Here is a 16,700-nt window from a genome sequence, read left to right on the forward strand (position 1 = left end):
TTTGTCAAAGTAGACTGGGAGTTCAGGAAATAATCAGAGGGACGTAGATAAGAATGACTTTTAGTACTTGGGTAGGTAACAAAGACAGGGATTCTGGAAGATGTAGTTTACAGGGTGTGAGATCCTAATAGGTTTACCAGATGCAGAGCGGTTGTTGGATTCTGAATAAGGAGATCATGGGATGTAAAGGAGTTCAATTTGGAATGGCCTACAAAAGCCTCAAGGACTCAGTCCTTCTCATTCTCTTTCTGCGTCTCACCTGGGGCATTCCCCCGAGCATAACCATATTAGGAGGCTGACTTTAAGAAATGTAGATCCTGTGTGTGTGCGAACGTTATGGGCTCACAGTATTGGGTATTTTGAATGAATTATGAGTAGACATCATTTTGTAACCATTGGTTCTCAGCAAAAACACACCAATAACGTGCTGTTTCCATTTGCCTTCCCCCCTTTGAATTTAAGCCAGAACAAGGTGTTTTCCATTGCAAATACATATCGATAATGTGTCAATCTGGTGGAATATAATGTCTTATAACAAGACACACTTAATACTGATGAGAATCCACTGATTTTAGATTGGTACGGGCCAGTTAGACAATTTTCAACCAGATATTGATAATGTCTAATCGTGTTATCTGATTGTTACCATTACCTTCATTTAAGAATGTGTTGGTCGACATTTCACAATCTTTGGGCCTAGAAGAACTTTGGTTTGAATTATGATGTATAAGGTATAAAACAGATCTTATTGCATCATGTTCTGAATAATTATCTTATTTTTTCTTGTCTCCCTTTCCTCCGTTTTCCCTGGAACCCCCATTTTTGTTTTGTCTTCTTTTCTGTATTCCTTATTATACATTCCTCATTTTTAATAACTCTACTGTTAGTTCGATGTCATTGGATGAAATATTGATATATTGGCATGGCTTCATTCATTGGTTCTGGCTGTTGTCAATGGCCTAAACATTTGTTATTAATTTGTAAATGACATACTTGAATGTCTTTATTTTCTGTTAAAAGGTGTGACTTAGACTAGATACTGTACCTTGAAAAGGACGAAACTGGTCGAAACACGTGTCGGCTACAACAGTATCAACCACAGAATAAAACATTTAGATTCTTGGAATTTGAACAGCTGTATTGTTATCAAATTTTAGGTTGGCTGTAACCTAATGTTCCATAAAATTGCAACAGTCGCACTTAAGTTCATTGTTCAAATAATTTACCAAGCCACAGCGCACCACAGTCTGGGTTCCTCACGCACATACACCTGTTGCATATCCTTAAAGAGGCAAAATCGGTCTATCCAATCCGCTTTGTGCATACATTTTCAACCCTGGACCTCAATAATTTACAGATATCGTAGCAATCATGGTCAGACCTAAAATTACATTCTTGCAGAGTAGTCCACAGAAAACCAGAGTCTATTCTGTCAAAAGCTTTTTCAGCATGGCCTAGTCTGGTAGATGCACATATCATATGCCGTGTTTCTGTTCTGAATAAAATCTGATGGATCAGGATAGATCAGAAGAGGCATTGTTTGCTCTAACATATTTGCCACTATGCGTATGAAGATTATAGCATCAATGTCCATTAATGCTTTTAGCCAGTACTACGGGCAGAGCTTTGGGTCCTTCCCTGCATTTATGTTACTGAAACATGGGCTTCTAACAAATTCACAGAGTTCCCTGCCTCCCATCTCGCATGTGGTCAATTAGGTTTGCAAAGGGAGTAGCAAGTACATGATCAAGGGGTTTGCAGAAGGAAGTGGTTAGGCCATTTTAGCCTGAGATTGTGTTGCTCTTCATTTTTTTTATCAACTCCAAAATGTCACTTCTGGAAATGGGCACATCCAATTTTTCTTTTTGTCGCACAGACTGACGGTATGGCTACTTGTTCCAGGTAAGTTTCCTGAAGGAATGAGTCAAGGTTTGGTTTAGTAGTGAGACTCATAAAATGATGAAAATGTTGCTCATCACTCCATTCTCTGTACTTTCATAGATAATCTTGCACTTACCCTCCATTTCTTTCTATTTGCTACCATTTTCCATGTCCTGCTACTGTGCATATAAACGCTGTGTTGACCTAAGTACGGTGTGTGCCGCTGGTTCTTCTTTCTTAATGTGGCTCTTTCTTGTTTAAACCTTCCTCATGATGAGCCTGTGACGGGTCCATTTGTGATATTCTACCATCAATTTGAGCTCCATATAAAGGTCGTCCTTTGTGAGGCTTTTAATTTATTTTTAAGGAGTTTGAGAGGGAAAAAGACGTTCCCCCTCACAAGTGCTTTCAAAGCATACCAATTCTCAGTTTCTTACAGAATGTTAAAAGCAAAATAGTTCCTTACCACAGTCTATAATTCATCTCTACGTATCATAAGATTGATGACTGTAGTTGCCTGCGTCTCCTGGTATCCACATCCCTTTCATTCTCATGTAGTGATGTAAGAAGTCTATGATCTGGAAGGGTAATTGGATAACTGCATTCGCCTAGCTAAATACATATACACACACGCAAACACTATTTTCTAAAATCAAGCTTTCAAATTTAAGTTTTAATGATTGTCTATATTGTATACATGTGCAGTATGAATGTACATCTTCTATACAAACTGTATATGTACGTGTATGAGACGGACTCCAATTATGAAAAGTCACATGGAAATCACTACTAACTTTTTAGGGGGTTGTCTTATGTATATAAGACTTATAAGAGATGTAAATTGTGTACATGTCTGAGTTGTAAAACTCCAATACACCTTCTAAATGTATAATAACTAACACCAAAGTCAGACCTCATTTTAATGGGAGTTTTGAATTTTCATATGCATAGGAGGCTTATAAGACATTCACCTGATTAATGTACATAATCTATATGACCTGGACATTGTGAGAAACCTGAGAGCAGTCTCACAAGTAGTCCCTGGGGATCTGTTGCTCAGGTGGTCAGGGGAGGGCCATAGCTCTTGGATCCCAATCCTGGGGAGGACAAGCGAGGGAGGATCACGTGGGCAGGAGGTCCCTGGGAACTGCGGGGAGAGCATACGTAGGCACGACGCGGTATCCCAACGGTATCATAAGTGAGGAAGAAGTAGTCCTGGAAGCTTTTATGGGATATGTTGGTTCCATCATCCCTGATCCAGGCCTCCTTAACCAAGATCCAAGAGAGAACAAGAAACTATTTATAGGAAGTAGGTGAGAAAAAAAGATCCAATAAGACAAAGACACAGTCTTAAGGGAAGTTTACATTCACCTTCCACTACTCTAGACAACATGTGATGCTATCATGTCCCATGCTAGTATTCCATTGTGTCATGGTTACAGAGTGACCGACCGAGAGGGAAAGTTATCCCTTTAAATAAAAGCAAGGCTAGAGGGATTTCCTATATCCCCTGTCAGCCACCTAGTAATGTTTCACTAAATAAATCTAATCTAAAGTCACATTTCATCTCACCCTCTCCATGTCCAAGAAATACTGGGACAAAGAAGAGGCAATAGGGAGTAATGAGGTTTATGCCTAGACACAACATAGGAATACAAAGTGAGGCCTACCATGTAACACCCTTGAATTGTCCCACTAATAGAGTCAGGTAAGGTCAGGCACTTTATTATGACTATTCACACCCGACTTCACTTGACTCTATACCAGTATAAAAGGTGCGGTTCTACCAAAGAGTATGAGCGAGCAGAAGTTGCTGACAGGACCAGGAGAGCCAAGGAGCAGGGAGCTGCAGTGGGAGAAGCCTGGTGAGTCCGGAGGAGAGCAGCATGCCACGGCGCGGCACTGGTGTGTTTTAAGGGGTGCAGCGAGGCTACGAAGCCGTGTCTCCAGAGAGCCAGAGTGAGGCAGACTGCGACTGCTGGCCGAGTCCAGAGAAATGCTTGTTCCTTTGGGATATGTGCCATTCCCAAGGGTGTCTGAGAGGCAAGTGGAGAGGCCCTGATCTCGACCCAATGCATCCCGATGAGATAGCTCGACAGCACTGTGCTTCTCTGTGAGTTTAGTGAAAAGTGAAGATAAAAACATGGTGGCCTGCAGGTGGATGGAGCGGGTGTGGAAGCAGAAAAGATGTGTAAGTGGCACGAAGGTAAAAAAAAACAGAAAGAACAAGAAGGTAAAAAAGTGGAAAGCAAGAGAAATAAAAGCGTAAAGAAAGATGCACTAGTGGCGTGGAAGTAAAGAGAGATAAGAGGAAAGTGAACTGTAAAGAATATAAGGGAAAAGGGTGCGACCCAACAGACCAAGTGAGAAAGCGAGAAAAAGCCAAGATAGGGTGCAAGCAGACCCGAAGGTAGGAAAAGAGGGTACGAGCGACCTAACAGCTGAAAAGGGAAAGTAAAAGAGGCACGACAAACAGAAAGGAAGGTGCAAGGGTGCACAACCAAAGGAACAGAGTAAAAGAGTCTGCCTGGGGCACGATAAGGACAAGAGGTGTGCGTAAGAGGTGCAGTAAAGTGAGTAGGGGGTGCAGGTGTGCACAGCAAAAAGGAAAGAAAGGTGAAATAGAAGGAAAACCAGAGTGGAAAGGGCCCAGGAGGGAAAGGTGCCAGAAGAAAGATACAGAGTACAAAGAGAGGGGTTAGAAGTCAGAGTGTTTGCACAGGGGAAGAGCCAAAGCTCAGCATTTTCGAATCTCTCTGACACTACCCCATTGAAAGAACTATGTTTTAAACTGGTGCATCCTGACAAGAGGAGCTGTTTGTTGAACTTTGTAAAGAGGGGCCTAGGCTTTGGAAAGGGAACCCTGAGAGGTCCGTAAGGATTTTGTGAAGTTTACAGGAGAGGCCTAGACCTGGGGAAGGGAACCCTGGGAGTCCTGAATGTAACTGTGAATCCTCAGTTGGGTTGTAAAGTAAGAAACTGAATCGTTTGAACCCTGACAGGTCTGAAAGAACTGTGACTTTTTGTTTTGAAGCCATAGGAGTCTGAACTTGGGGAAGGGAACCTCAAGAGGCCCAGAGACATTGTGAACTCTATTGACTTGCTGCATGAGCTCTACGTGGAAGGTTCCAGGGGCAACCCTTTTTATTGAACTATTTTGAACTGGCAGAACTACACCTATTGGTAAGATTACCTGCCACTAGCTGTGCTGCTTTACATTTCATTTTTAACCACCATTTTTCCTTTATGAAAACCCAAAACTCCCCTCCCCCTATCATATTTGGTTTAAGACTTATGGACATCGACCGCCCTTAGAAGCATCAGCTGGGGGAAAAATCCCCTTAGAGTAGGGCCAGGTAGGCATCACACCAACCCCACAAAGTTTGATAATAAAAGGTTTTCAAACTGTTACTTTTGAGTCTGTGTCTTAGATTTAAGAGATTTACATGTTGTACGTTGTATGCTACTATACATATAAAAATTCACATTAAAGTCAGACCTCAATTTAATTCGAATTTTGATATGTAAATGAGGGGTATAGAACATGTGCATTTCATATGACTTCACATCAAACATTCATATACTACTTAGATTCTAGGGACTTAAACAAAAAACACCCTTATGCCTTACACCCCACATTCCGCTGCTTGTGGCAAGTAGGTCTCAGCCAAAATGAACTAAATAGTAGGAATTTAAGATGTGCGTTTATCACAGTTAACAAGTTATGATTACAAAATTCGACCTGATTTATTTTGTGGGTGTTGACCCTTTCACTCACATAAGGAGTTTGATAAAACATGTGCACAACTGTTTGCTTCTTTAGACTGGACACCCTGACAGCAATATTGTATTCCAAAGTCAAAATTAAAAGAACTGCTAGGGTTCAGACACAGTCCAATTATTTTACATTACTGGATCACTTAAACTCTGAGGTTTGCGTATTAGACCATAATAGAGGCTCAGATGTGCAGGCTGGCTTTGAAAGGTGTCTCAAAATCTGTGCTAAAACTTGCTTCCAACTGCTTATACAATATAATGCACACATCCTCTACTTGTTTATAGCTCCTTGGTGAGATTAATTCATCATAATGTGCCTTTAAATGATTAAGACCATTGATTTCTGGGGTGTTCGCAACCAAGGACATGTTGCAAGCTCTTTTTGGGCCCCTGTTGAATACGTCCCCTTCTGATTTGCGGCCTACCTCTTTATTGTCTCTGGGTATTGTATGCAGTAAAGCTGAATAAACAAATTACACATTTATAGCAATCACTTTTTTCTTAATGCTGACTTATCAGATATACCAATGTTTAAGTGAGGATAACAAGGTTAAATTCAATCACTTTTGCATGTATACACTAGTTGGAGCCATCTGTTTTGTGTATGATGATCAGCTATCTGTTCTTCCTCTGCAGATTGAATAAAGATAGCGCCATCTTTTGCAAACCTCTCGGAATAGTTCTCTAGAGTTGATGTGAAAAAATTTGATTTTTTTAATATCTAAACAGGCACATGTTCGCTTGCAAGAAGGTTTGCAGTTGTGCGCACATCTGCTAAAATAATCTTATAGATTGGCGAACAACTACAATAAAATGTGAAAGCGTCCAAGGAGGGAGGTGTCGGTGATCATTCTGAGGAAGAGCCACCTACATGTGTGTGCTTCTCCAAGAGAGTGCAACTGGTGCTAATCCTGTGTGATCTTTACAATTCAGGGAGCGTTCACTGTGATCCTTAGCTGCTTTTTGAAGGTTTAATCATGTATCTATAAAAGAAGGAGACCTGGTCATTGATAATTATTTTGAATCAGATAGAGAAAATATGAAGAAAGAGTGATGAGGTGCATTTTCTGCTACATTTGAAAATACAAGCTCATTTACCAGCCCAATAGAAATCCCTGCATCACAAAACACCATGTTAGCAGTTGCCAAAAATAATGGCTGCACTGGGTCTGCTGAGCACATATTCCCCTGCATCACAAAACTGCGTTTTTAGCAGTTACAGAAGTAATGGCTGTGCTGTGTCTGCTGAGCACATATGGGGCGAGAATGGCTACATTTTGTTTTATCATGTGAACCCAAAGAGAAGGAATCCAAGGCAAAATGGCTCAGCACTGCTATGCTGTTGGCTCAAAACTAAAATGAAAAAGAAAATGTTCTGTGTCTAAAATGACCTTGCACTGGTGCTATTTCCATCTTTAAACATTACACAGTTTGGTTCCAGTAAAACACAGCCATGCCCATCTATATTCAGGATGAACATCATCAAATGAGGACCATTGCTCCCTGAACGGCATTGTTGTGTCAAGTAAAATCTGTGAAGAGCAGAGAAATTAATTTCAGTCCATACAGCTAGCCATCACTTTTGCCACAAATTAACACATGCACAGCTCTTCAAAAGAAGCTCTTTCTTCCCTTTGCTTGGTGTCAGTTTCAAAGAACCCATTTCTTGAGCATATCCCTGTGTGTAGAAATTGACCAAAGCTATGAAAGCTTGGTTTCAACAAGATGAGAATATTAGGGCTTTTGTAGCATGTGGGAGACACAAATGGCATTAAAGAGGCATTTCTGAGGAAAGCGTACATAACACAGATGTAACATTTAATAGAAATATGCCTGACATTGATAGGCTGATAAGTAGCCATTTGTAGAATTTTAGGTGAAATGTGTTCCATAGAAATGGCAAAAGATTGCCAGAAGGACAAAACAGCATTGCACAAACTTGGGATTTGGAACAGCATATTCCTTGTAAAATATGGGGCCTGTGGTATAACAAAGCACATCATAAAACACACACCCTAAAACTGATGTCACTTCCCTGTATCCAATCCACTTACAGGGAGGCAGCGACATCCACAGCCTGACCTAGCCTATCTTAGGAGGTATGTCTAGGTTCTTTCCTCCCAGATAGTAAAAATCCTCTGATGTCATCCTGCTTATAAAAGGAGGAGGCATAGGGAAAGACAGAACATTCAAAATTGAGGACATCAAAAATCCAGAGATCCAGACATTCAACATTCATATTCACCTTGCAAGACTCCAGACTGCAGAGCCAGGCCAGAGGTAGCTGATCGATATCCAGGCAGAACCTCCTATACAGGTAGAACCTCCTATCCAGAACTAAACCCTTAAAAACTCCCAATCATTCAGGTAGAAAGGAAGAAAGGCTGCTGACCCCTCTGGGAAAATCCAGTGACCAGACCTGTCCTTGCCGAGCTGATGCATCCCGCTGTCCACTGTGACCAGACCCCGGTTGCCCCACTGTTCCTTTAAAGGAGAGCCCAGCTGCTGCGCAATGACCAGATGCTTGTCCTGCTGTCCAGAGACCTGGTTAGCTCTCCAAACTACCCAATTCAAGTGCATTTTGTAAGTATCACCCCTCCCCAGTAACCAAAAAGCTGCATACCCTGTTCAACACCATAAAAATCCTATAAATACCCTAGTAAATTCTTGAATTGTCAGAATCCTCTGTGTATCCTGTCCTTAGAAGAATCCATGTTAGTCTCCATGTGTTAGCGCAATTCTTTCCAAAATCATTTCAGTCCATTGTCTAAGTCCCTAGTACTATTTTGAATAAATTAATTTCCCATACAGATGAATGCGGCGTGAAAAGGTTAACCTTGCGAATTAACCTCCTTGCGTACTGTGTCTTTCTTTAATAATCTAGCCATTAAAATATAGTTGTTAACAAAACCGAGTTTGCCCGTGAAAGTGTTTCCCTTTTAAAAATCCGATTTACCTTCCCTATAAAGAATCCCATACTGCCACCCATCAAGAGTCACCTTTTCATTTAGGCCCTGATTAATGTATTATTTGCGCCGAAAAAAAACGGGATTTGTGTGCCATTCTGCCCGCAAATCCCTGTTTAACAAATGGGGATTTGCGGGCAGAATGGCGCACAAATCCCATTTTTTTTGGCGCAAATAATCCATGAATCAGGGCCTATGTATCATACCTATGTGCCTTGGTATCTCATCAGTAAAACCAATTTTCAATTATGTCTGTTTAGCTCATTTCTGAAGTTGTTTGCTTGTTTTAAACCTGTAAAAACTAAGAAATTGCAATTTTGCCACGTGTGAGTCTTGCTGCGCTGACTTTCCTTCCCAAAGTCGATTTTCTAACCTGTATGCATGTTGTTTAGTGCCTTGCTGTGTAGCTTGTAAGTTTTCTTGCTTCTTAGTACACCCACACAAATTCCTGTCCCATTCATTCAACCGCACATGTAAAATAACTAATCAATGAATCCTGAGTGCCATTTTGCTCAATTTAAGGGTTTCCAATCCGATTTGGGCCTCCCAACCAGGTTGCTAGGTTGGATTTCTAGTCTGGTAACAGTAAGCAGAATTCTCACGGGAGCAACAGTGCCGGTGCTCTCATGTCCCCACTCCCATAGGGTCCCATAGGACTCTATGGAAATGGGGATTTCCAAACATACCAGTGCCTGACTTCCCAGTCGCCGGACTCGGAATGAGCCGGTGGCACCGAGAGGTCAGGTGCTGGTAAATTATTCTGAGTCCGGCGGCACCCGCCGGTAGCACCGGCAGGGTTACCGCTGGACTCGGAATGAGGCCCAATATCTTTCTAGATCCAGTGTGAGAAATTGCAAGAAGCCTGACAAGGCAATCTAAAAATAGGTCCCAATTAGAGAAGTGTGAAAGAATGTCCATGAATTAGTGACCACCAATCCACACAAAATGAAAAGACTGCTCTCTCCTAACATATATCCAGTCAGGTAACACCAGGTATATATGCACACACAATGTATTGCAGCCAATTCATTTCTATAAAAATAAACTATAAAATAAGCTTTTTACATATAGTGGTGTCTTATATTGAACACCAGTAGTAAGAAAATTCTCCTTCACATATCGGAAGTTTAATTTTAAATTCAGCTACTTAAGACAAAAGTAATAAGACAATTAAAAATATAATTTTTAAACAATACAACTTTAAAAAAAGCTCTCTTTTGACCAGTCTCCATAGCTATGAAAAAGACATTCTACTGTTTTAAAAAGCAGATGTGTCAGATACGTTATTATTATAAGTTATTACACTGTTTTTAAAGCAACCATTTTTCCATTAACATTATTAGGTAGTTCCTTCTTGGGTTCTCATTCAAATGGCAACACAGATTGAATTCACTGTTGTATCCAAGTACAAATCATTGCAAGAACATAATGCAATAATATGTGCTTCATTCCAAATAAAAACCAAATTGAGCAAGTGTCATCATTCTGCTAATGTCATATAGTGCAAATATGAATTTAATGAGTGATATGCTAATATTGATTTTTGAGTTTCAATTTTATGAAGCTTTTGAATAGGGTATTTAACCATTTTTTCTATTCAAGATCATATTTTGCCTCTCACAAATAAAAAGAAAGAACAGTCCATTGTAGTAAGGGCTTAGACATATATTGCAGCCACAGGACTTTATAATTGATGCCTCACTTGATTAAGCCATTCAGCACTCTATGGGTACATGAAATAACTTTGAAAGCCCATTTGGGCACCAAGAACCTCAATTGAGCAGCTGCTACCTCAGCTCTAGCTTCAACCAGGTTCATGGCCCAATATAATATATGCCGCTGGAATAACATTTGCTTCAGCTTAATAAATGTTAATAGCATTCTTTGTGTAAAGACCCTTCAGGCATCCATACAATTGTACAATTGCTAAATGGCTTTAGGCTGTTTGGTTGAAACATGTCTATGTGCATTACAGTGTTAGCTGGGTGTAAACATAGATAATCAAACACTGTTAACATTGTCAGTCTGAGGCTATTACAAAAAAGCCATCCCCTTTCTTAGTTTTGGCTATTAGGTGGTGCTTCAGCACCACCTTTAAGCCAAAACTATTGCATTTGAGTATAGCTAGGAGGTAGTGTACATATGAGGATGGGCACACATATTGTAGGTCTTTGGTTATTTACTCACCCATTGGCTGTCATGGCCATACTAATTCCTATGACCATTTCCACGCAGTACCTGCCACTTTCCAACCAAAAATGTCTTTGAGCTATCTTTATCAAGCAGTAACATTAAACGTTGGCCTACTAACATTATTTCTAAGCTTTCTGCTGAGAGTTAATGTGTTAGATGTAGCTGAAAAATGGGCTACTAGTATGATAAAAATATCTTAACTGTGCCTTCAGTCCCTTGATTTATATATGTTCCTTGCACTAGAGTCCTGTTAACAACAAGCATTGATAAAGCCAACAGTTTTATATGACTTTCACAGGCTACTGCCTCTTGGTATGAGAGGGGTACAGTAGTGGGATTTTATTTGAATGGCAGATTCTCCATCATAGATTCAAACTGGCAGTGCCCATTAAACATCATGATTACATCTAATAGAGTGAATGTATTCTATTCCTTTTACCATTTATTAAGTGCCCGTGTCTTTATTTCTCAATAAGTAAGGTTTATCTGAAATAAAATATACAAATATTGTATTCATACAGGACCTTCCGAACATGAAGATCTTCGATACTTACCGGTCTGGACGTTTTGTGGATGATGGATTAAAAAAGCCACAATAATGATTTCTGAAAGAGAATTATTAATTTGCAACCAGGGTCATTACTTTGCTAATAGGGACATTGACCAGTGAAAGGGAAAAATATTTCCACGTTCTTGATTATTTCATAGTTTAAGGCAGATGTGTTTTCTGCGTGTTGTGCGCCCCATGCCTTGTCTGTCTAAGTCTATGCACACCCTTCTATGTGACTGCTTTTTCCCTTGCTACATGTCATATCCTTCCAACCTTTCTTGAAATATTTACTTTAACTCCTTTTATTTTCATTTTTCCCCTTTTTAGAGACTGGAGGTTGAGGCAGGATGGGAAAAGTGGCTAGGGGCTAATCACATTATATCACCACTCTAACCATTGGTTTGCAGACGGAGGCGAATCAAACTGCTTCAATCGAAGTTCGTTTGAGGTCACTAATAACATTGCAGTCTGTGCTCAAATGTTTAATGCTCCTGACGTAGCACGGAGTAGGAATCACAAACCAGGTTCCACTAACCCTCTTATGGACAATTGACTGTTCAGTTCCTGCTGTACATATGTTTCGCCCCCTCCTCCAGGCCAGGTAGTTTAAGCACTTTATAAATAAAATACATAAATGAATAAAACAGACTACGGCACGTATTGGCCAAGCTAACATGATCTCTCTGCAACCCCTCGATCCTTCACTTTATAACGCTTTCAATGTAATAACATCCAGTTAGACATGGTTCATGCAACCAGGCCATTGATTGTCCAAACCACAACACGTTTTTAGAATGATTACCCATCATTTAAATACCTCCCATTTGGATTCACTGTTTTCAAATATAGTTCATGTGGTGTGACGAATTGAGGTGAGCCTGCTAAGATTAACACCCCTTAGGGGACAGGGCAAGCAGGATCCCACTGGGAGTGCCTCCCATTAAAGGACAAAGTCCTCAGAGAGAAAGGCAGGTTATCCTCCCTTGTGTCCAGGTCCCAATATCTTTGTTGTCTATACAGGAGTTAAAACGCATGATATTACAGCCCAAATGGCTGGTATGGTTTCAGACTTTCTGTGTACTCCATCCTCGCCTGACACTATGGAACCATCGATTGTCCAGCCCCATTAAAGAGGAAAAGATAAAGAGCCAATGAGTGCTTGATGAAGAAAGAAGAGAAACCAGCAGAGACCTCATCCTGGGAGGTGTGGCAGGTGACCGAGAATACGCCCAGCGTGGTGGTCTGCTAGCCACTGGGAAGAGAGGACAAGCTCTGATCGACGCAGAACACCGAAAAGAAGCTAAGGAAACAATGCCATGTTGGCCGACTGTGCGACATACCCGAGGAGCACCGTCCAAGGACCACGTAGGAAGGCAGTGGTTCTGGAGAAATGCGACAAAGGCAGCAGGGCCCAACCAGACCCCAAGGCTGGTTGAAAGAAACAGGACCTCAAGGTGGGGTGATCTAAACTAGACCCTTAAGTCAGGGTGAGAGAAAGCTAACCCCAATCAGAGACATATTTACAACAAGGCCAACTAAGCTCAGACATAGAGCGGTAGATTGCCAGATGAGCTGCATTTCATTAGAGTTTATTTTCAGTTTACTGGTTGTCCTTTTTTAAAATATAAATCCAATTTTGTTACTCCGAGTCTGGCTGATCCACAACACTGCGCGAGTAATTTTGAGCTTTTAGCAGCCATTCCACTCTGACAGCTAACGTCTTTCCTACACAGACAGACAGACACACACACACACACTTACCAACCATAGCATGTTTTAGCTATTTAGTGATTCAGTCATAAAACTCTCACATACATTTGACAGATATAAAGCTCTTTGGTCATTCTTATCTTCTCAAAATGATCTTTAATATGCAAAGCAGCCAAGACCACATTGGATTTATTGGTGCCATTACACATTATCTTTGGAGTTTTTTCTAATCAATTCACACATACACTGTGTTAAGCAATCACTTTTATAATGAAATACACAACATGCATTTTTTGAACCAACGCATTAATGAGGGTTTTCCTTGCAGAAAAGTAAAGGCTAAAAATGATGCATCATTTTACAATATTAAACACATTCCTATGCTTAAGTCAATCACAGAGTTCTCACAGGCGGCACTAACATGATGTTCAAAAGCAAGTACTAATTTCCATCTCCAGCCCCACATTTAAGAGTTCTGTGGCCTCCCAAAAGGTGCAAGCATGAAATAGATCATAGAGAAGTTAAAATGGGGAAGAGTAAATCTAAATGCGCAAGTGCATCATGAAACCTGTGAAAGGATACCCAAACCATAAAGGGTGAGTACAACAACTGTGTGAAAAAGGTACACACTATTTCACAGCTGTGAAGAAGTTGTCCATTGTGCAGCTACGAGGAATTCTGTTGCTTTCCACACATGAATGTTCAGGGTTGCCATTATCCATTACTCCACCGTGAGAGTGCAAAGCCAATGATTCCAAGAACCTTCGCCATCTGTCTTTACTCTACTGAGATTTGTATGCCCATACAAAGTTTACAAACTTCCCTCGTGATTTTGCCATTGTTAATGGCGTTCCAGCCCAAGAGATTGGTGGTACATCGGCTGCTGCAGGTTACCTGCCTTGTTTCCATTTTAGCACACTAGAGCTGTAACCATTAGAAGGGGGTTGAGTTTGTTTATTCAACATTTTTATAAAATGTGTCTGTACCATTTCCATATTTTTCATATGTAGACTTTACCATTTGACAAGGCTGGGTGTAGAAATGTAGTTATGTTGCATTTTTATTACAGACCTGTCTAAGTGCTTCTCAGAGTGACAGCAAGCAATTTGGAGGGAACCAGATATTAGCAGCACTTGTGCCCAGTTGGCAGACAGCTTTTATTCTGATCACTTCTCCTAAAAGATTGTTTTTGACCTAACCAAAAATAGACAATTGGTCATAACAAGTACCTCTAATGCACTCAACAGTAGAACACTCTGCCTTCTCCAAATCATGGGCAGCAGAGAGATGAAAAACTCTTTCATTTAACATAACATAGAAGGTAGCAAGCACAAATTAATAGTGAGGAAGCAATCGCTTTCTAATCCCTGCAACCTTAAAAATGTCCTCATAATGTTATGGAGCCACAATTGGGACAAAATGGGGATGAAGGGGCAGAGTTTGGACAATGCCGCGCCTTGAAACACTTGTGTATAGGCGCGTTATAAATGCCATATCATGCCATATCATATCATATAACGCAGACAGAGTATGTTGAAGGGACGAATCTGGTCAAGGTGTAGAGTCTAGTCTGGCAGAGGTGCAGTATAGTTGGGGGGGTGCATGAACTTATTTGGGCCTAGGGCAGAAGAAAGCATAAATATGCCACTGACCCTAAGCTGGGTCGAAAGAAATGAGGCCGCAGGCCAGGGTGAAAGAAACCCAACCCCAATGCAAGGTGAGATAAACCAGACTCCAAGTCAGGGTGAAAGAAGTCAGATCCCAAACTGGGGTGAAAGAAACCAGACCCCAATGAGGGGTGAAAGTAACCAGACCCAAAGGTGTGGTGACAAATACGAGACCCCCCCCAAGGTGGGGTGAGAGAAATCAAACCCTAATATCTGGTGAAAGAAACCAGTCCCAACAACCAGGGTGAGAGAAACAAGACCCCAAGGTGGGCTCTCAAGATGTGGTAAAGACAAGGAACTACCCAGGTGGAGATAACATCAGGACTTTGCTTGGTAAACAACAAAAGGAGGCAACTGATAGTGGGGACATTAGTTGGGGTCCCCAAGTGGGATAGAGAAAGAGAAACATTTGGTGTACTTTGTCCAAAGGAGAGAAAGATTATAGAGAATCAGCATTCTGACTTGGACAGTACTTGGGGCGGGGAGCCTCCTATTGATACCGATACACCAGGGTCAGAAATAGAAACCAGCCACCATTCTTTTGCTTGTACCAGGGCCATAAAATGACCTTTGCTAAATGTATCTTTTTCTGTTATAGTGGTATGGACATAACTGAGCTTAGCAAAGGCCTCTAGACAGAAGAATTTCCTTTTTTGTAAGACGTCCTGACAAGCATGCTCAATTGTTTTCCTTTATAGGTTAAGGTCCGCAAATCTGAGACTTGAGGATAGCTTAGGGTTTGTGATTCATAATAAAGACATCATGCCACACTGTCTGTCTCTGTATTCTGAACTACCACAGTGGATATCCAGAAAACATGGAGTGGATCTCACTCTTTAGGACCGGACATAAAGTTCATGGACCTTCAGTGAAAATGTCAGACATCTTGAAAAGAAGATGTAATCCCTGCTGAGGGAACATTAATCCTGTGATCACAACTTAGAAAGACACTGAACAAATATATACGAGCGAGACTTGGAGCCTGATTCTCAAAACATTAGTAGGGCTCAAGTGTTGGAATGCTCAACAAAAGAGTTCACTGCACAGAAAACAACATGCACCTGCATCATAAAGGTATTCTGAAAGTGCGCATCATGAATACAGTCACATAGAAATGCTCCTTCTCCACCGGTCTACAAAGCTTGGAGCAGGTGCACAGGTATGCACAATGCACTTAATGGGTCATGTATGTCTCTTGCATACATTCTTTTATAGTTGGGCAGCAGGGGTATGAACCACTACTGTTCCATTTATATTTATATCCATCAAGCTGAGATAAATATGCTCTTTTTATATCTTTTTTGGAAATTCACATTGAAGACCCTTAAAGGGCTGATCATTCTGAAATCTGCTCTGGGCCTCCATGTTGGTCCAAAGAGCCAATCATACATTATTATCGGGGCACACCATTATACTAATGTATGCCAAGCAGTCTAATTTTGCAAATAAGGTTTTCAGTACATTTCGTGAAAATAAAATCTTCAGAGTTTTTTTTTTTTATTGTGTGATTTTATTTGAGAATAGGGCCTGATGGATTCAAAACAAAAATACACAAATCATTTTTCAGACTCCTGCCCTCCCAAAAACACACATCCATGGTGAGGGAGACTTTCAGGGTTTCTGTGTATGGATAGAACACATTCATGACGGCAACTCACCAATAGAGCTCCTCTGGCTTCTTCCCAGACATTAACTCGGTTATCTCCTCTCTGCATTTTTCCTGGAATTCTGGGTGTTGGGCCAAGTTGTAGAGAATCCATGAAATGCCGCTGGCTGATGTGTCGTGACCTGGGGTGCACAGGTTGTGTCAGGTTACTCATTGCAGTGATATGCTCTAGCGCCAGATTTGATGCCGTTCGGACTCCTTCACAAGCGGCAAGTAAACAAATCTCTGACTGTAGAGCAGGGAACTTCACAAAATCAGCACAAACAATTGTTGCTCCACATTAAGAGAAT

The 16,700-nt window shown here is 40.9% G+C and overlaps 1 protein-coding gene across 8 annotated transcripts in view; it reads right to left on the reverse strand.

The window, feature by feature from the left end:
- Positions 1 to 16,700, reverse strand: part of CYP4F22 (cytochrome P450 family 4 subfamily F member 22) — a 517,355-nt gene that overhangs the window by 40,025 nt on the left and 460,630 nt on the right. For all 8 annotated transcript variants that reach the window (XM_069603853.1, XM_069603852.1, XM_069603851.1 and 5 more), the window contains exon 9: positions 16,403 to 16,532. In XM_069603853.1, the coding sequence (XP_069459954.1) occupies positions 16,403 to 16,532 (130 nt within the window). The remainder of the gene's footprint in view (positions 1 to 16,402; positions 16,533 to 16,700) is intronic.

This window comes from Ambystoma mexicanum, chromosome 3q, assembly GCF_040938575.1.
Source record: "Ambystoma mexicanum isolate Mex_15411 chromosome 3q, UKY_AmexF1_1, whole genome shotgun sequence".
In the NCBI taxonomy this organism is placed as follows: Eukaryota; Metazoa; Chordata; class Amphibia; order Caudata; family Ambystomatidae; genus Ambystoma; species Ambystoma mexicanum.